We start from the raw sequence: 21,844 nt of genomic DNA on the forward strand, positions 1-21,844 counted from the left end.
GATAAGGTCTTCTATCTCTCTTTTTAATAGACGACAATCATCTGTGTTGTGCCCTGTATCCTTATGGAACCGACAATATTTTTTCTGGTTCTGGTCCTCGGGCTTAGTAAACATGGGCTTTGGTCATCAGACAATACCTCGATCATGGATTTGCATTAGGATGTCCGTTCGCGTGGTATTCAAAGGTGATAATCCTGGCTTGGATCTTTTTCTTTTCGTCGTTTGGTCTTTTGCTTCTTGTCTTTGTCTTTCCGATCATCTTTGACATTGGATGATCTTGTCTTGTCTGGGGCCTTGGGCTCCACTGTTTTTCTAGTCTTTAGGACATCTCTCACGTTGGCGACAAAAAATCACCATAGATTGTCTTCTCGTACTTTAGTCTGTGTTTATATAGCGTTCATGGTAAGTAGAGGTGGTGGCAAAGAGCCCCAATCTGTTAGCCTTTTATTCACAGTAGGAGAATCAATTGTAGAGTCCCTTTAGGAGAGTGATCCTTAATTAGTAGGGACCATGGACGTTACACTTGTAGTTCCCTTGTGAGAGTGAATTAACGTCAAAGATGGATTGACCCATTCTTATGTGACAGATTGCGCCATTTTATGAATGGGCTCCTCATTGGAACGGGTATGGGTGTGATCCGTTGGACCTTTAATCATTAATAGATTGCAACGATACGAATATTTGGCACGAGGCCTTGGGTGGTTAGATTTCGGTATATCAATCCCTAACCAGAAAATCCAACAAGCAACTTGTACTTTTGATCACTGAACAAGGAACAAAACCAGAATTTGGAGAAAATTTATAACTTAAAATAGACAATTTAGAACATCCCAATGTTGCTGACAAAGTGATCTGTTGGTGGAATAAACTTGCAGATTTTGAACTAATTCTGGTAACAGAACAAGTAGTTTTAGAAGAGTCCAAGTGCTTCAATAACTGTATCAATCAATTTGAAACTCCAAAACCCTAATCCCTAAACCTTATTATGTAGGATTGTAGGGTTTAGGGTTTTAAGGTTTAGGGATTAGGGTTTAGAATTTGGGATTTAGAGTTTAGGGTTTAGGATTTAGGGATTAAGGTCTAAGGATCAGGGTTTAAGGTTTAAGATTTTAGCGTTTAGGATTTAGGGTTTAATGGTTTAAGGTTTAAGATTTTAGTGTTTAGGGTGTACGGTTTTAGGGTTAAGAGTTTAAAGTTTTATGTTTTACGGTTTTAGGGCTTGTAGCATCTGTTTTCTTAGGGTACAAAACAACGTAAATGCCCCTGCATGGCGTATTTTTATCTGTTCCATTTCCCCAAGTTCCTATAATAGAGAGAAGTGGACCCCACCCAGGCAATATGTCAAAGCAAGGGCCGGGTTGTCATTTCCACCCCCTCTATTAGAGGAACTTGGGGAAATAGAGCAGTTAAAAGGTCCCTCCATAGCAGGCCATACAGTCGGAATGGTGCCCGTCAAATTTTCCATATGATCTATCTAGAAGAATACTTCTGTCCGAGCATCAAAATGCCATATCATCTTGCACACATGGCAAAAGATATAAGGTGCAGAGGGTAGTACAAGGTCCATCCTCAGCATCTTCTTCCAACTGATCAGCACCAATCCTGACGGTATCACCCGTCAAATTTGACTACTATTTACATTTGTTTGCAGAGTTAACCTCCTCTAATATCATACATCCGCTAGGAAAAGCAAGCTCGTGATGGCTTGATCTTTCAAGTTTTAGAACACTAAACAGAGGGTCTGGGCTTGCGCCTCAGGCTAATAGTTACCACACAAGGGACAGAGCCTTTAGCCAAAAAAAAAACCCCGGTGATACAGCCCATAGTAAAGAACAAATCGACAAAGTCCTCCGTCCAGAGATGTAAAATGCATTGCTGCTCGCAATTTTGTCCCCATATTAAATTTTTTTTTTTATATTTTTCCTTCGGTCTCTTATATATCCCCCTTTCTGTCAGATCAAAACAGAATGCTCAAGACCATGCAGAGTTAAGAAGGGCGAGAAAATAAAGGCCAGACAAAACAGCTGAATTGATGGGTTTAGAAGGCCAAAACAAGGAACAAGAAGAAAATGGAGATCGGGAGGGAAAAAACTCACTTGTTATAGTACTGCATTATCACTCATAAATTTACAGGGACCTCATACACCCATAGGTAGAGGCTCAACAGGATACAGAACAAAATGGCCAGAAAAGGATGGCCTTCAGCATGTGAATGCTCTGAATATTCCACCACAACACACTGCACTGTTGTTAGAAGTGAATCAGAGCATACTCTCAGACAAACTTGAAAGATCACCAAAAATCAGGTGCTTCGGTCTTTATTTGCAATGGCTAGGGGGATGACCAATAAGTCTGCACTGTTCAGGAAGCAAAGAAGAGATGACCTGTCCATTGACTGACAGAAGTTCACCATCAATGCCACAGCCATTATGTGTGTTTTTACCAGGATTAATCTTCACCGACTTTACCTGCGTCCGAACAGATATCTGAATCAGATGTCTTGGAATATCAGTTCTATCAAGCTAGAATGGAGTGCTATCAACATGCAACCCAAATGAGAGAATGAACCCATGAATCCATGACTCAGATGACTGAAAATAACATGCCAACTGGAATTGAAAAGCAACAAAATTTCCACAGAACCTAAAGAGACCAGAACAGCCCCATGAATTTAGAGTGTCCTACGCAAATCATTGGATTTACAACATGAACTAGGATATATCTAGTCCGCTAGTGATAACCAGATCACTCAAGTGACAAGCTATTTCTGGGGCAACTGCCCCATCATGGGAAGTGTAAAACACATGAAGGTCGTATTCATACCTTGACATACTCTACATAGGGCAATGACAGGTGTCGACCTAACTGCAGACACAAAAAAAATCTTAAGAGCCTCAGACGCCCACTCCCATGAACCAACAGTAAGTCCAAGGTTTTATCATCATGCTCTGCTTTTGGTGCGACCACTTGTACAGTCTGAACAGTCTTGCAGGCATGGTTGCATACCAAAACACCAAGGAATTGCCCTTTTTTAAGAACCCACTTCTCTTCATATTTTGGGATAATTTCCTTTGTGCTTGCTGGTTCAACATTATCTGATGGCCCTGGGAGCTCAATAGGGTTCTCTACATCCCAATTGGGCTCAGTATCCCACTTTGGTTCAGTATCCCACATGGGACCTGGATCAGACATTGTTGATGAAATATCCTCCTTGTCATTGATTGACGGATTCCCCCAAGATGATCTAGTGGGATCATGGGTTGTAGTCAATCCAGTCCATCCTTTATCTGCCCTTGACTTTGACCTTGTCCTCGGCCAGTTAGGAGTTGCTGACAGTGGCAGTTGAGGATGCAGAACTTCTTCTGGTTCTGCCATTGCATTACTCCTTCCAGACGATTGACGCTTTGATTTTGGATCAAGGCCACGGACATACTCAGATGGTTCAGTGCTGACATGTGTGCTGCCAGGCATATCCAAATCTCCAGACATTCGATTAGGGGTCATTAGTGAATCAATACTTGATAGACTGGATGCTCTGGGAATGCCTTCTGCATTTGATCTCCTCATAATGTCTGTGTACAGGTCAGAAACATCAACTGTATCATGAGCACCTGAAACAGCTCCTTGTAGCTCAGATGCCTCTTGTGCTGCAGGAAGATATTCCACTTCAAAGCTGTACTTAGGCAAGCATAAGAACTTGAGGAAACCAGCCACAAAATAGCGTAGCGGACCAAACCGCTTCTGATATTTCTCTGAGAGTTCAAGTACTGCAACAAAGGAGGGGAAATAAAACAGAAAAAGGCAGTAAGTCTTCCACTACCATGCCAAGACACTCACACACGTAATATTTTGTTTGTTCATGTAATTTTTTGTCAGATTGCAGCAATTTCCCAAGCTCAATTACAAGTCTTCATTTGAAAGACCAAAAGATTATAGTATCAATCATCTTGTGGAAACATATGTCCAAGAAAAAGGCAAGACAATAATTAAAAAATAACAAAGCAGAAATAAGTGAAGTATTGGAGCTGCATGGTTTCTGTATGTCAACTGCATAACCTTTTTAAACCAATTCTGCACCAAATGATCCAAACACAAAGTTAACTGCTGCTGCATAGCCCTGCACAATAGAAGTCTGCGAACCATACAAGTTTTGTAACATAAACATATACTGAAGCCTAAAACGTTGGAGAAGGAAGGCCATTCTGTCTAAGCAATTGAGTGGTATCTTCACCAAAACACCACCATTTTTTATCAGTAACTTACAAAATGCTTTCATTCATGACTGAAACATTGTGTGAAGATGTACATGTATATTTGTAACTCTACAAAAAGGAACCCCAAAAGGGAAGCAAAAATGTTCCACACTGAAAATGTACTCCCCTTTTTACAAAATCAGTCCTGTACAAGGAAAAACAATTGGAAACAAAAGACTCCCTCAGGATACCAAAAAATTCTTTAGATGAGAGAGCGATTATCAGCACCAATTTCAGGGACAGATCTTGAGTGGTCTTCAAACATCCTTCTTTTCCTTTCTTTCCATAAGCCTCACGACACAGCATATGAGCAGAGATTCAATAACCCTACCTCTTTTTTGGAAAAGGACACCTCGGCCAAATACAGGAACATGTGTCATATCCCATGTCATGACTGGACTTTGAACGTGCCAAAATAGTACTCCCACACCATTTTTGCCTCCATAAAATTTTCAAAAACATATCTATTGCTGTTTCCTCTTCTTAGGTACACAAAAGGTCTCAACAAATTATATAAATATTTCCAAGTGCAGTTGGATTAGCTGCCAAAGCTAGGGCAGTAATCGAACTGAGCTGAGACAAGCTTCGCCAGCTTGGCTGGGCCTCATCACCCAACGATAGCCTAGGTTAACGACAAAATTAGCTGCCAAGAATGTTATCAAGGCGCAATGAGGCAATTCAAGGCACAAGGTTTTCACCTCAACTGGCAGACAAGGGCAGCCCATCACTCGGGCATGACTCAGTGCACTTGAGTGATGATGCATGTTTTATTGCAAGAGTTGGCAACCCTTGGAGCTTTCTTGATATATTAACTTTGGTAGTTTTCATGCTTTTGGTTCATTGGCTTGATTATTGATGTGTTGAACTATTCAAAATGATCTATGGTCATGGTTTGCTAGTTGTTCATCTGATCTTATACCCTTAAAATTCCAAAATCTGGACTTCTCATCATGCACCAGCACTCAATATTATAAATGGGGAGGGTTTGCTACAATGCCAGGGTGCAGTTTTGCACCAATAAGGGGGAGGGTTACGAATCATCCAACAGGGGTGGACATTTAATGAGAGATTGTGAGGTCCACGGGTGGAAAGTGAGAGGGAGTGTTTAAACTCTTAAAATGCCAGGGTGCAGTTTTAATGTGGAGGCAAGAATCTGCACAATGGCATGGTGTGCTTCCTTTTCCCTACTATAAAATATAATTTAACTTTTAATTGTGTTGAGCATATGAGTTGTTATTTTCTATTTTGCTTGATTAATAATTGAATACTCAACACTGATAATTTGTCTTATGAGCTTGTGAACCAACCTCACAGCACAGCTATAATTGTTATGGGCTCATTGGGTCTCATCAGCGCATACGGATAGATTCAGGACCAAAATTGGCAAAGCTCATAGATTAATGCCAACAGCCCAAAAGTTAAAAAATATAGTAGAATATACAATGAAGATGCTGAACTCTTAGTCAAGCTACATTGGAGCTTTTACAGCTCTAGTCAGGAAGCTATTTCCTGGACCTGGGTTTGAATCATGCAAATGATCTGGCTACCCCATATGGCACAAGTACTGATTTATCTACCACTGGCCGATAGGGGTCCACCCGCCCCCTCCCCCCAAAACATACTCACACACACACACACACACACACGGAAAGAAAACCCTTCTCTTTAGGTTGTGTTTGGGAATCATGTCTGGAATGCATTTCATTCTGATTTTGTAGAACATTATAAAGCATAGGTCCATCATCTCAAAAGTCATCTAGAATCATTGCTGCAACATTCCTGAGAGAAAAATAGAAGTGAAGCCATTCCAAGAATAAATTCACTTCAATTTTTTATCATCTACTTTGAACAAGTCAATTTTAGATGATGAATTCAAGCATTGAAATGCTACGAGAAAAAAACAAATGCATTCTAAGGGGGGAAATTCTATGCTCATTTGAAACTTGAAAGGAAATCATTAGATTAATTGGTTGATATCCTGCACCACAATGATGTGATCGACTCTGAGCCAAGTCAAGTGAGGACTGGATGATAAACATGTCCATAGCCAGAAGAAGCATGACACATCAAATTGAAATCAGGACTCAGGATCAGTCTGTGTACCAAGAGTAGTTAGCTAAGCATGGTAGATACTTCATTGAATGGGTAGTTATTGAAATACTCTTGGCAGGTTAATAGTAGTCAAGGTGACTTGGTGACCCAAGGTGTTGGAGGAGCAATATAGCATTGATAATTTTATATAATTACGCTTATACGCAATGTAAAACCATATCAACGTAATATTCTATAACTATGCTAGTAATGACCTAATATGAGAAAACCAACATATAATAAACGAAGCATAGGATATAATATATAAGTAAAAAAAAAAAAAAGAATAAACATAAATCGAAGTAAACTCGTGACATGTCAAAAAACTGATATAATATAAGGCTTGTTGTCACAAGGCCACAAGGCAATGCCTAAGCATCCAAGGCAGTCTCTTTTCCTGCATCAAACAAAATGTGTTGTAACCTTGGTCCCAAGAAGGTTGCCTGGATGCCTAGGCCACACCCAGGCGATGGCTAGGCGGCACCCAGGCGATGCCTTGACAACTATGCCGCAGGTACTTTCATTAGTATATCTGATTAACATGTCAAAACCAATTGTTGCTCCTTCCCTGTCCAAACTGGGGTGGATCTGGAGGTCCATGAGGTTGCGGGTTCAGCCATGTTCAGCCAGCATAACAACTAACAATCCTCCTTAAGATTAACAAGTGTAGATAGTACATCCAATTTCCCACCTCTCCATGTCCCCATAAAACCAAAGAAGCTAATATGCACGGAACATACTAATCATATCTCAAAACTGTATGTATCAGTTGCAATGGGTGGAGAATCTAGATATTCATTAATGTTGTAATATCTAATATAACATAGACACTTGACTTCTATTCAAGGTTCAACAACTCGTCTCGAGGAGGTGTCTCGACCAGGTCGAGATTCTCGAGGAGACAGTGCATTTTTCTTTTTCTTTTTGGTGGGCAAATGGCCATAGTTGGCTCAAAAACTTTAAGAAAAGCTTGTTTTAGGCTTAATAAACATATTTCAATCTTCAAATCGTAAACAAAAAAAACCCACCCAATTTTGTACTTTACATTGCACCCTTGGTTGGCAGTAACCGTTGAATCCTTAATATTTGCATATACACATTGTTCGAGTAATTATGCAATACTGGATGAAGACACATTATTGAATAATTATTTAAGAAATAGCTATGGACTTGAAGAAAAACTACATAGTACAGTGATAAGTGAACCTTTTTTTTTTTGCGGGTGAAAACAGTGATGAGTGAACAATGCATATTAAATAGACACCCAAGTACAGTTAACAATACATATGTCATAGACACCTACAGTGAACAATACATGTCATAGACACCATAGTCTTCCATGTCCCAACAATACATTATTGTGAGTCTGTGACTGTCTATTAATATGAACATGCTGGATCCAAGGTACTAAAACTCAGAACTCGACCCTGGAAAAAACAGAGATCTCGGTCGAGTTGGTACATTATTTTTTTCAACTCGAAACCTCAACTCGGTGGGTTTTAGACCTAGTTTGGATCTGAAACTTGGTATTCGGCCTATTTTAGGCCATTTAAATACAAAGGCATTATCAGATTTTGCAAAAATAAAGTCCAAATAGGAGTTTTACTTCTGACCTTAAATTGGTAGACGACGACGTACTAAAATACCCTACTCTACACAATTTTTTTTGGGTGAATAATATGTATTACCTTACCCCAGGAGGGGGCAGGACAAAAAAAGAATATACAAAGGAGGAAGGGAGGGGGGGAGAAACAGCCAACCTACGCAGAGGTTGAAGGAAAAGGGAGGGCAGATCAAGGCCCCAAAAAACAGCAATATGCCTATTCCTAGGGTTGTCCCTGACAGCACGAAGATGAGCACGGCTGGGCTTAGAAGACACGTCAAAGGAGATGGCTTTCCAAATCAGGTCAAAAGAACGAGAGTTGGAAGTCCGTCTCCTAAGATTGCGCTCCAACCAGAAGTGGTGAATAGCAGCTCCAAAAACCAGCTTTCCAATGGTGTCACAAATCGAGGAACCTGAGAAAGATTTAACCAACCAAAGCCATTCTCAGTCAAAGTTTAAGGGTCTCCTGTTGCGATGCCAGGTGGAGGACAAGGCTTTTTTCCAGATAGTAGAGGTGAAGGGGCAATCAAAGAAGAGATGAGGGATGTCTCCAAGGCCATTCCAGCAAAGGGAGCAAGCAGGGGAGACAGGGATGTGACGGTGGATAAGGAAGGCTTGGGTGGGGAGGCAAAGGCGAAGGGTTCTCCAGGTAGTGAGGCTATGGCCAGGGATGTGGCCTTTGAACCAGACTAGGCTATGCCAAGGCACTTTGGGACCGGTGGATCTAACAAAGTTCCAGGCAGATCTGGTGTTGAAGAGTCCATTGGAGGGCGACCAAATGAATCTATCACCCAGGGGGGGGGGGGGGAAGGGGGAAGGGGGGGAGAGCAAACCAAATCCGAGAGACAATGAAGGGATTGAGGAAGGGGGGGCAGACCAACAACCAGAAGAAATGAGGCAAGAAAGGGGGCATTTTTGGGAAGACCAGAAGAGTAAATTGACCTGGGGCCAAGCACACTGTAGAGGACACCAAGGGTCAAGCCAAAGGGAGATGGAGGAGCCACTGGCAATGGAAGAAGAGATACCTCGAAGGGCCAGGGGGCAAAGAGCAAGGATCTTTCTCCAAATTCAAGAGGCATCAGAGGGGATGGGGACAGTCCAAATGGAGTTGGACTTAAGGAGATGGGAATAGACCCAGCTGACCCAGATGAATTCTTGATGGGAGGAGATTTTCCAGATAAGCTTGAGAATTCCAACAATGTTAGAGTCTTTTATTCTCCAGATCCCAAGACCACCCTCAGATTTTGGGAGGGAGGCAAATAGACTTCCAACTGACAGGATGCAGGAATCTAGAAGTATCTGACCCTTTCCAGAGGAAAGCACAGAAGAGATGTTCCATCGCCTGGATAGTGGCTTTGGGAAGGCTGAAGATCCCACTCCAATAGATATACGAAGCTTGCAGGACAAAGCAGATGCAAACAAGGCGTGCGGATGTTGTCTAGCATGGGAGCACAATGGTGGTTAGAGAGCCTGGCCGGAATGAGAGGAAGCCCAAGGTATTTGACAGGGAGGGAGTCAATGGAGAAGCCAATGAGGGTAAGAAGGGAGTCCCGGTCCAGGTTCGAGATGCCAGAGAGGAAAATTTTGGATTTAAGAAGTTTAATCCGAAGGCCCGAGAGGGACTCAAAGAGGTGGAGAGAGTCCATTATGGTAGAGATGGAGGAGTAAGAGGCCTTAGAGAAGATCATCAGATCATCTACAAAGGCGAGATGGGTAAGGTTGATATGCTTGCATTTAGGCAAGGGGGAGATGAGGTGTAGATCGGTCTTGGATTGGATGTTACGGGAGAGAACTTCCAGGGCGATGGTGAAGAGGAAGGGTGAGAGGGGGCATCCTTGGCGGATACCCACCTTGGAATGGAAGAAACCAGCCGGAGAACCATTGACAAGAACCGATAAGGTGGGGGTAGAGATGCAAGCATAGATCCAGCGAACAAAGGCAGGGGGAAAGCCCATTTGAGAGAGCACTCCGCAGATGGAATCCCATCGGAGGGAGTCAAAAGCTTTATGGAGGTCAATTTTCATGAGAGCAGCTGGAGAGTGAGATTTGCAGTCAAATCCCCGCACGATCTCAGAGCAAAGAATGATGTTATCTGCAATGCGTCTCCTAGTAATGAAAGCGGATTGGTTGGGGCTGACCAAAGAAGGGATAATCGCCTTAATTCTGTTGGCAACGATTTTGGCGATGAATTTGTAGATGAGGTTGCAAAGGGAGATGGGTCTAAAGTCCGAGAGAGAGGAGGCTCCCTCTTTTTTGGGAATGAGGCAAATCAAGGTTTGGTCGACCTAAGCCAGCTGGCTAGGCTTGTAGAAGAAGCTACAGATGGCTTTGAAGAGGTCTGCTTTGATGGAGTCCCAACAGCTAAGAAAGAAACCCATGCTGAAACCATTAGGGCCGGGAGCTTTATTGGATTTATGAGAGTGGATGGCCTTGATTATCTCCTCATCAGAGGGGATGCTGATGAGGGAATCCGCAGCAAGGGGAGGGAGGAATTTGTTGATGAGGTCAGGGGGAATGGGGGAGGAAGGAAGAGGTGGGGGGATTGAACAAGTCAAAGAAGACGGAGAATTTGTTGATGAGGTCAGAGGAATTTCTATTACTCTACACATAATTTAGTAATAGAAAGCAAGCAAAACATTCAATTAATAGCTAAACAACTTAAATAAGCATTAGAAATGTTAAAGTGATACATCAAACTGTTTAACAATGTTACAAGTTACAATTATCATCACATAAACTGAGTTTGAATCAAGTATTCAATCCCCAGTAGTGCCATATAGTCTTCCCATGACATAGTTTTGTTGCACTGTTGCATATAGTGCTCCACAGCAAGCATATAAGAGTTGTCATCAGCATATGTCAAGTCCCCTATCCTAGGGTACAGCTGTTGCCATGAGGTGAGAGATCCACTGCTACTGTCATATTGAGGCATGTATGGGTGTGGCTGGTTTGGGACTAGGAATATGGGCCTAAAACCTGACCCAGTGCTTTGATTGTCAAACTAAACTGTTGGGACTGGGAATATGGGCCCAAAACCTGACCCAGTGCTTTGAAAAATCCTTCAATTCTGAGATGAATCTTGAAGATGTCTAGCTGAATCTTTCAAATGCGCAGCTGAATCAACTCTCCCGCAGGTTACAACTTGAGATCTAGAGGTAAAATGAGTCACAGCCTTTAAATGGGGAAGAAAATAGCTTTTGGACAGAACTCGATCGAGAAATATCGAGTTCTGTCGAGTTAGATGACTTTTAAAGAAGTAGATGGGTCGAGATTTGGGTCGACCCGAGATCTCGACCGAGAAAATGTAATTTGAGAACTCGTATACCAACTCGACTCGACCTCCCAAAAAAACGATATCTCCGTCGAGATCTCATGAGTTCTCAAACAATAGCTGGATCAAGTCCACTCATGGTATGATGGAACCGATGTGCATTATCTTCCATTTGCATTACATACGAATGCCACATCGTAATGATCGAGAAGAACAAGATTAGTTTCTTCTCAATCAGGTCGAGATATCCAAGATTTTCAAAATTTCGGCGAAATTTTGGTCGAGTTTACCAGAAGCATGAAAATTTGGGTCTCATAAGAGAACTCATCTCGACCTGGTCGAGATTCTCGAATTTTCCGACATCTCAACGAGTTTTAGAACTATGCTTCTATTCCCTCTCCATTATAAAACTTCATTGTTCTTACTGCTATGTATTATGTGTTTCTATTCCATACATACCAATACTAAACAGTAGAATCAAGTAAAACACTAATCACCTGGTTGGACTAGCAAGGACAGGAATCCATAATTAGTCCATATGCAAAACATGAAATTAAAGTAGCTGGAAGACATTTTAACCACAAGAATAGTGACTTACCATCACTCACAAAACCATAGTATGAGACTGTCATCCCAAAGTGAATGGTACCAGTCTGTATCCACTCAACAGCAAAAACATCTGTGGCTGTTAGACCACCCTGTAACCACCAAAAGCTAGTAAGAAAATGCCCAACATGAGACAATGCTAACAATTAAGTGATTCCTGAAAATAAGCATCATAATAAGAATCAAATCTTATAATTCCTCAATTTGGGGTAGAGGTATAGCAGTCAGTCCACCGAAGGTAATATAAATAAATAAATAAATATAATGTTCATGATCCATGCATTCCAAGGGTGACTATTGCTTGTCTTGCTATGACAACTTGAAAGCACGAGTACATTATCCTGTTGTCAATTTTAGAAGCATTCAAATTGACGGGGGTTGTTGCATTTTCAGATAAATGACCAAGTTCATCCTACTATAAGTGTTCATCCAGTTTGCAACTGCTAAGCTCCACCACAGGCAAGTGATAATTCCACCATTATTGGGGAAAAAGGTTCTCAGTGAGGATTTAGCAACGGTAGAATGTAATGAGGGTAATTTTGCCCTTTTTTTTTTGGGAAGGGGGGGGGGGGGGGTGGAGCCCCCAAGGGGAGTTGAACTGATAACCTCTTTATTGTGATGTGTTGGTCCTTGCCAACTGAGCTACCCCCTTAGGGTTGTCATGTTTCATTTTGACACATGAGGTTGGAAGCCACAAGGTTTCATGTGCAGTGACCCAACCTCTTGCTCCATAAAAGTTCCAACCAAGAAATCTCAGCCATGTGGCATAAATAAGACTTTTTTATGCACATGTAAAAGGTGCTACATTTGTTTGTTTAAGCATTGAATGTAAAAAAAAAAAAAAAGAAGCACCAAATGATGTCCAAGGGGTGCAAGACAAAACCAAAATCATGCAGAACCGTGAACTATAGCACCCTAATATGCACACATGTTGTGAAAGCATCCTCCCGTATCTTCCTTGGGATTTAATACAATATGAAATGATGTGCCCATTGGCAGAATATCCAAAGCAAGAGCAGATTCAATTGGAGCTTCCATTTCTTTATTTAAATTTTTGTTCATGATCTCAATTGATTGACAGCTGCAAAGGCTTTCCTCCCATCCATACCTTACCTTAGGATCCAATTCAATATGGAAAACAGGATGGAGCAAGTTGGAAGATAGAGAGGGTGGACCTTGGTGCAACAGTAAGGTTGCTCCAGTGACCAAATGGTCACAGGTTCGAGTCTCAGGAAACAGCTTCTTTGCAAAGCGGGGGTAAGGTTGCGTACATTATGACCCTCCCCAGACCCACAGTGGCGGGAGCCTTGTGCATTGGGTACACCCTTTTATGTTGGAAGAATAGCCAGCAAAGAACAGAGTTCTATTCAACAAGGAGCTTCCATTTTATTTGGTTTTGTTAATTAACTATTCTAACTAAATTTATTTTCATAATAATTTACCCATGGTTTTAAGTATCGGTAGGTTTCAACACTAAACAAAATGAAACCAAGGGTAGATACTGGTTTGGTCCAAGTTTCAACCCTGTTTCGACAGGTTTCGACCAAGACCAGGCATCGACACTGCTCCTTGCGATTTTGCCAAAAACTTGCAGTTATTTGCCAAATAAATTGATTCCTTCCCACCTTTTTGCGTTCTTCTATTCACTCAACCCTTTTACAGCTAAGATTTGCGTGGTTAGAGCTTGAAGGTAATGGTTTTTTCCCCAACTCTAATTTTTGGAAGAATCAATACATAGACATAGTAATTTCGTTTCAATTTTTTATAGGTTAAAAAAGAATGGCCCGATCTACGACTTCACAGAGTCAGATTACTTTTTAGGCTCTTAATTATTTATTGAATTTTCTGGTCTAAAATTTTGATTTTCCTGCAACAAATTTTTGAAAAAAAAAAATAAAGTTAATGTGATGGATGGACTTTAAATTAACACATGTTAGTGGATATGCTGGTGGACCATCCTTCAAGAGCACCGGTTTGGCATTTGGAGGGTATAGGGGCTATGAGGTTAGCTATGGTAGATCTTCTACTTCACTCCCCACCACTGAGTATGGGGGTGGGTTAGGTGCTGGGTCATCTTTCGCTAACAATATCTTCCCATATCCGGCCAAACCATTTGTGCCTAATCCACCCAGTTCCGATCTCAATGAGACATTCCATAGGTTGGGATACCTCCGGTATGTTTAAGTTGAGGCTTATAGGTGGGTTGTCATGGACTATTAGCATTGGGCACAAAATATGTCATGGGATACAATTATGTTGCTTGGGGCACTGTGGGCAGTAAGAAGTGTCATAGTGATAAGCTTTGTATAGCAGAGATGAGGATGTTAAGATGGATGTGTGGAAAAACTGTTAAGAATAGGAGTTTAGTTTAAGGGGTATTCTTGTACATAACCCCATTTAGTTTTATGTGTTTTCTGTTATTTGTATAAGGCCAGGGGCCCCTCTGTAATTTATCATTCTTTTCAATATAAGCATGTTTGTCTCTTGTTGAGACACAACAGATTAACACAAATAGATTCTCCTCTCTTCATCTCCTTTTTCCTTCTTCTCTAAAACTGAACATGGTATCAGAGCTTAATGTTCCTGGAGTTTGAAGGTGTTGAAAGAGAGTTTAGTAGGCTAAGAGTTGGGTTCTCCTCTTGGCTGCTGCTGGAGTTCGAACTCAAACCTAAGCTTCTCCTCAGACCTGGTTCTCCCTTGTTTCTAACCCAAATGGAGAGCAACCAGGGGCTTTAGTTTCGTTTGGAGGTCTCATTTCTTCCCATTGTGTCTTCTCAAGTCATCTGGAAGTATCCAAGGGACAGGAGTGAATCTCGGCCTGGGCTATTCTGCCCTGTTTTTTCCGCCAGCCAAAGTTCAGATTGGCCTTTGCTCTCCAATAGAGCTTTGTTTGGGAGGTTTTTTAGGCCACCTGCTATCGTTTTTTGGTAAGGAAGATTGTTTCTTTGTACTCCGCTGCTGTTTGATGCTTGTGTGAAGTTCTACAAGTCATTTCAAGTGTTTTTGGACTATTTTTTTCCCTGTTTTTTCTGCTGCTTCATGGGGACCTACTATTCTTGCTTGAGGTGCTGTTGGTTACTTTTCCCAAGTGTTTTTTCTGTTTGCATTGAAGCCACAATGGGTGAAAAGTCATTGAAGCATCCGAACTCCTAATCGCTGCGGCAGCCTTGCCTATTACCCCTTCATATGACAATCCAAATGTTCTTCCCATTGTCAAGCTTGACAATACTAATTACTTGGACTGGTCACGGTCAATGAAGCTCATTCTTTGGAGTAGGGGGAAGTTGGGATATATATCTGGGAGCTTTAAAGCCCCTTCCTCTGCTGATCCAGGTTACTCCACATGGGAAACTGAGATCTCCCTTGTGATGACATGGCTCATTTTTTCAATGAAGCCGGAAATTGGAAGAAGGTTTATAAGCAAGGAGACAGCCAAAGATATTTGGGATAGTGTGGCTCGTAGTTATGATAGAGTGGGGGACTCTACAAAGGTTTATCAACTTCTCCAACAAATTGTTAGCCTGCACCAGGGTGACAAAAGTATCTCTGAGTACTACAGCCTTGTTGTGGGACTTTGGGAGGAGTATGATCACTACAGAGATCTCCAGCTGTGTCCTGTTAATGAGCCTAAAGTGCAACAGTTGTTTGAGAAGGAGAGGGTCCTATTCCTTCTTGGAGGTCTTAACTCTGAGTTTGAACCCATAAGGGTACAGATACTTGGCCGACCAAGTCTTCCCTCCCTGGAGGAGGTGTGTGGTTATTTACAGAGTGAGGAGACCTGCAGAAGTGCTATGGAGACCACTTCCACTGTTGAGCGTTCTGCTCTTGTTTCATCCACTCCACAAGATCGTCCTCCCTTCACCAAGGGGGCTGGTAAAGGCCGTTTTTCCTATGACTATTGTGGCAAGTCTGGGCATAAGAAGGAGTTTTGTTGGGATCTTCATGGGAAACCACCCTCTGCTGCATCTGGAGGACAGAAAGGGCCGAAGAAGAATGGGCCTAAAGCCCATGTTGGGGTTCATGAGTCTGAGTCATCATCCCTCTCTAAAGAAGACATAGCAGCTTTTCGTCGGATTGTAGCACACTTGGATGGATCTCCCTCTGCTGCTCCCACTACATCCACTGCTCTATAGGTCTCTACCTCTTCTGCCCCCACTCCCTGGGTCATTGACTCGGGGGCCACCGATCACATGACTGGTAGGTCTCAGCTCTTTAATTCCTACAGTATTTGTTCGGGAAAAGATAAGGTGAAAATTGCTGATGGTTCTCTTTCTTCCATCTCGGGGAAGGGAGATGTCCAAGTTACTCTACTTATCCCTTTGCAGTCTGTTTTTCATGTTCCTAACTTTGCTACTAATCTTCTTTCTGTTAGCCAATTGACTAAGTCCTTGAATTGCTTTGTCACCTTTTTTCCTACTCATTGTCTGTTTCAGGATTTGGTAACGAAGAGGGTGATTGACAATGGACGTGAGACTGATGGATTATATGTTCTGGACACTTGTGCTTCCCCCTGTGACAACGGCTCAATCTTATGTGTGTGGGCAACATGGCCAGACGTACACAGGCGGATATTTTGCTTTGGCATCAGCGTTTGGGACATCCTTCTTTTTCTATTATGCGAAAAATGTTGCCACATTTATTTACATCTTTTCCTGTCAATCATGTTTTTCATTGTGAACCTTGTCTTTTTGAAAAAAGTTGTAAGACAGGTTATCCATATTCTAGTAATAGATCTGTTTCCCCTTTTCACCTTGTTCATACTGATGTTTGGGGTCCTTCCCCTGTTACTTCTTTACGTGGCTTCCGCTACTTTGTCTCCTTTATTGATGACTTCTCTCGAGTTACTTGGGTTTATCTCTTATAACAAAAGAGTGATGTTTATGCTGCTTTTCAAAACTTTTATGAGTTGGTGTATACTCAGTTCCAAACTCGTATTCAGATTGTCCGTTCTGATAAATGTGGAGAGTATATGTATGGGGGTTTGAAGACCTTTTTTTCTAACCATGGCATTATCCATCAAGTGGCTTGTGTTGATACCCCTCAACAAAATGGGGTTGCTGAAAGAAAAAACCGCCACCTGCTGGAAGTAGCCCGGTCCCTTTGGTTTACAATGCATGTTCCAAAAACTTTTTGGTCCGATGCCTTACTCACTGCGGTCTTTCTTATCAATCATATGCCCTCCAGTGTCTTGAACTTCAAAGTACCTCTTGAGGTCTTACCCTCACTTTCTTCTTCTTTCTCTCTTCCCCCAAGGGTCTTTGGTTGCATATGCTATGTCCATATTAGCAAATCTGCCCGCACTAAATTGGATCCTAAGTCCTTGAAGTGCCTCTTTCTTGGGTATTCCTCTAACTCCAAGGGATACACCTGTTACCACCCTCCTACCCGTCGGTGGCTTATCTCCAAAGATGTTTCTTTCTTTGAAACCATTCCTTTTTTTCAGTCCCCTCTTCAGGGGGAGTGTCGTGGTGGTGAGGTTGAAGAGGCTCCTGAGTTTGTATCCTTTCCATCCTCCTCTTTCGTACCTATTTTCCCATTTCAGCTTGACAAGGGAAAGAAAAGTCCAAAGGATACTGTTGTTGAGGGGGAGTCTCCAAGTGCACAGGTGAACAGAGAACAAGGGGAACTACTTGTTCATACAAAGGACAAGAGAAATCCTCCTTCATGGCTTCCTATAAAGAAGACTTGCCAAAATCCTTCTTCGTCTCCTCATCCTGAGCCTCCATCCATTGAGAAAGGTATACCTTCCTCTACTCCTCCATCCTCAGACTTAGATCTTCCTATTGCTCACTGCAAAGGAACTCGAGCTTGTACTAATCCCATTGCCAAGTTTGTCTCCTATGATTCTATCTCTCCTACAGGTGTTGCCTTTACAATGGCTATCTCCTCCATCTCTATACCTAAGAATGTAGTAGAGTCTATGGCTGATCCGAAATGGAGAGAGGCAATGAATACCGAGATGGTGGCCCTTGAGAAGAACCACACTTGGGATCTTGTTCAACTCCCAAAGGGGAGAGTTCCTATTGGATGCAGATGGGTATTCACAGTCAAGTTCAAGTCTGATGGTACTGTAGAGAGATATAAGGCAAGGCTGGTTGCTAAAGGCTATACCTAAGTGTATGGCATTGATTATCAGGAAACCTTTGCTCCAGTGGCCAAGCATAACTCCATTCAGGTACTCCTCTCAATGGCTGCAAATCTTGATTGGCCATTATACCAGCTTGATGTAAAGAATGCTTTCTTACATGGTGACTTAGAAGAAGAAGTCTACATGCATTCCCCTCCTGGGTTCAAGCATCCTAGTGGCAATGGAAAAGTGTGTCGTCTTAGGAAGGCTCTTTATGGACTTAAACAATCTCCTAAGGCTTGATTTGAGAGGTTTAGACAAGCTATCCTACAGAATGGATATACCCAAAGTTAAGCCGATCACACCTTGTTTATACAAAGGAAGGGCAGCAATATTACAGCCCTAATTGTATATGTTGATGACATTGTAGTCAATGGAAACAGCGAGGCTGAAATCTCAAAGCTTAAACTTTACTTGGCTCGGCAGTTTATGATCAAGGATCTTGGTCCATTGAAGTGTTTTCTGGGGATTGAAGTTTCAAGATCCAAGCAAGGGATCAATGTTTGTCAGAGAAAGTTTGTCCTTGATCTACTTACAGAGACAGGGTACTTAGGGTGTAAGCCAGTCTCCTCCCCAATTGATCAGAACCACAAACTAGGAGAAGATTGTGGTGAACCTCTTGTAGATGCTGAAAAATATCAGAGATTAGTAGGCAAGCTAATCTATCTTTCCCTTACCCGACCTGACATAGCCTATGCTATCGGTGTGGTAAGTCAGTTAATGCATGCACCAAAAATGAGTCATCTTGATGCAATTTATAGAATCCGTAGATATTTAAAATCATGTCCTGGAAAAGGCCTTCTCTTCTCTAGAAATGGTCACTTGAGGATTGAAGCATACACTGATGCTGACTGGGCTAGATCTATTTCTGATCGACGATCCCCTTCCGGGGCCTGTACTTTTGTTGGTGGAAATCTAGTTACTTGGCGAAGTAAGAAGCAACCTGTGGTGGCTAGGTCAAGCGCTGAGGCAGAATTTAGAGCCATGGCTCACGGAGTGTGTGAAATCTTGTGGCTAAAGAGACTTGTTCAAGAGTTGGGATTTGAGACTGTTGAACCTATGAGTTTATATTGTGACAACAAGGCAGTCATAAGTATTGCCCACAACCCAGTGCAGCATGACAGGACTAAGCATGTTGAGGTTGATAGACATTTTATTAAGGAAAAGATCGAGTCAAAGACCATCTGCACCCCGTTTGTGAAGACAAATGAACAAGTGGCTGATATCTTCACCAAAGGACTTAGCACTCATCACTTGGACTGTTTATTGGACAAGCTGGGTATGTATGACATATACCACCCAGCTTGAGGGGGAGTGTTAAGAATAGGAGTTTAGTTTAAGGGGTATTCTTGTACATAACCCCATTTAGTTTTATGTGTTTTCTGTTATTTGTATAAGGCCAGGGGCCCCTCTGTAATTTATCATTCTTTTCAATATAAGCATATTTGTCTCTTGTTGAGACACAACAGATTAACACAAATCGATTCTCCTCTCTTCTTCTCCTTTTTCCTTCTTCTCTAAAACTGAACAAAAACAAGGAGGGATAAAGTAAGGAATGAACGTATAAGAGCAGACTTGGGAGATGCCCCAATTAGTGACAAGCTTTGAGAGAGTCGTTTAACGTGGTATGGCCATATTCAACAAAGGCCTACAGACACCCTAGTAAGGAGTGATATGATCGCAATTGAAGGAGCTAAACGAGCTAGGGGTAGGACTAAAATGACCATAGGAGAAGTGGTGAGGAAGGACTTGCATAGTCTAGGCCTTGTACCAAGTATGACCTCGGACAAAGCCTATTGGAGGGCAAGGATCCCTATCACAAACCCCAGTTAGCAGAGATTCTCCTGACGTACTGGGTTTGCATCTTTCCTCTTATTATATTTCATCTTTCAGCTTTCATTTTTTTGGGGAAATTTACACGTATCTCCCCTGAGGTATCATGTAATTACAAAAATACCCATCAATTTTGGACAATTACTAATGGCCCCATACTTTTTTTTTAAAGTTAACAAATGCACCCATGGCGTTAACTTGGGACTAACAACATTAGAATTAAGTAGCTTTGGACCAAATTACCCTTGCTAATAGGATAGAATGAGCAATCGACCGTTAAGGGTTTGAAAAAAACCCAATTCATCTCCTCTGCGCAAGAACACATCTCCTCTGCGATATCTACAACTCAACTTCCCCAATCATAACATAAAGACCACCATTATTGTCGCTGCAAGCTCAAACAACCCACGAATGGCTTTTAGCGACTTGGAAGGTAAAGCCTGCCACTGAGATCTGCAACTCCTCTCCTCCCAGCTCTGGTCGACTCGCAACTCATCTCCTTGAAGCTCTATTCGACCTGCATCTCCTCCCAACTCTGTTCGACCTGCAACTCATCTCCTCGAAGCTTGGCTACAAGTAATCTGAATGCTCTTCTTCAGCTCTGAAGGCAAACTCTAAAAGCAACTGCCAAGAGAGCAAGAAGCTTATAATTTGAAAATCATCTACCCTTCCCCTCCCATATTTACCGCAAGTGATGGACATTTCTTTCGGATTGAGGCGACAATTAAGCTAATATTCAGTGTGCTCTCAGGTAAGAGGAAATTTTTTAGGTATCATTAGTATGCAAAAATAGGATTTTACTTCAAAATTTCCCATTTCTGTGGCTTTTACATGGAAGCAAACAGAGCCCTAACTGAATGCAACAGTCTTCTCTTGAAAGAAAGTTTCCAAATCAGATGGTTGTGATTACTGACTTATAAGAAATCCTTAAGGAAAACATGCTATCGATAAGTTTCCAAATCAAACTTACAAGAAATCCTTAAGGAAAAACTACTATATTGACACATTAAAGCCAAGGTGGAAGACATAAGAAGTTACCATTATGGGTGATGGTTGGATTGGACCTACTAGACAGTCCATCATCATCGACGTCATGGTCAGCTGCAATGGTAAAACAACCTACTTGAAGTCTTTAGATGCATCGAACGACATAAAGGATGCTACATTTTTGTAAGGGCCAAAGAACGTTATCCAAATTGAGACAGATAACGGTTCTAACTTCAAAAAGGCTAGAGAGAAGTTGATAAATAAGAAAAGCAAGAGGATACACCTCTTTTTGGACACCATGTCCTGCACACTCCATTGACCTAATGTTGAAGGACATGAGGAAGAAAACTTTGGTAGCAAATGTGGTCAAAAGGGCAAGACAAGTGACCTCTTTTGTATATAACCATGGTTATGCATTACAAATGTTGCGGGAGAAATGCAATGCTGATTTGGTGAAGCCTAGTCTTACTCGATTTGCCACCAACTACATTGCATTAAAGAGCTTTCAAATGAAGGTTGTAGGTTTGAGGTCTATGTTTGCCAGTGAACAATGGTTTGGTTGGAGGGGGTCGAATACAGACAAAGGGAGGGCAGCACAAGAGACCATCGCAAGTGACCAATTCTGGCGTTGACTTGAATAAAGTGGTTGCTATATTAGAGCCAATGGTAAGGGTAGGTTTTTTGACAAGAACTTGATTTTTGGTTCAAATCTTTGATTTTCGTTCTTTTTTTTTGCCATGATTCAAAGAGAATAGATTAAACTAAGTTAGTAATGCCTTCTTTGTATACACTTGCAAATATTTGAACTCAAATCTTTGCATTTTTCACCCAAAACCGAAAATTGCTTCTCAAATTGATTTTTTATTTTTATCTTTTCCAAAAATTTCAACCAATGCTTATGTGTATTGTGTATAATATATGTATAACATAATGTACAGATATATCACTTTGCATCAAGATTATATTTTTACCCTATAATATGTAATTTTTTTATTTTTTTTGCTATTTTCTGAAATTATAAAATACTTACAAAAATGAAAAAATTCTTAATTTTTTCATCTTTACTCTTTTAT

General features: G+C 41.6%; 1 protein-coding gene across 4 annotated transcripts in view; it reads right to left on the reverse strand.

Annotated features, from left to right (window-relative positions):
• Window positions 1–2,169: 2,169 nt before the first annotated feature.
• LOC122671759 (sphingoid long-chain bases kinase 1-like) overlaps window positions 2,170–21,844 on the reverse strand; it is a 75,703-nt gene continuing 56,028 nt past the window's right edge. For all 4 annotated transcript variants that reach the window (XM_043869174.1, XM_043869172.1, XM_043869175.1 and 1 more), the window contains 3 exons: window positions 11,817–11,916; window positions 2,824–3,767; window positions 2,170–2,468 (listed from right to left, as the gene is read on the reverse strand). In XM_043869174.1, coding sequence (XP_043725109.1) covers window positions 2,319–2,468; window positions 2,824–3,767; window positions 11,817–11,916 — 1,194 coding nt within the window. In that variant the 3' untranslated portion in view covers window positions 2,170–2,318. The remainder of the gene's footprint in view (window positions 2,469–2,823; window positions 3,768–11,816; window positions 11,917–21,844) is intronic.

The sequence above is a fragment of the Telopea speciosissima genome, chromosome 8, assembly GCF_018873765.1.
Source record: "Telopea speciosissima isolate NSW1024214 ecotype Mountain lineage chromosome 8, Tspe_v1, whole genome shotgun sequence".
In the NCBI taxonomy this organism is placed as follows: Eukaryota; Viridiplantae; Streptophyta; class Magnoliopsida; order Proteales; family Proteaceae; genus Telopea; species Telopea speciosissima.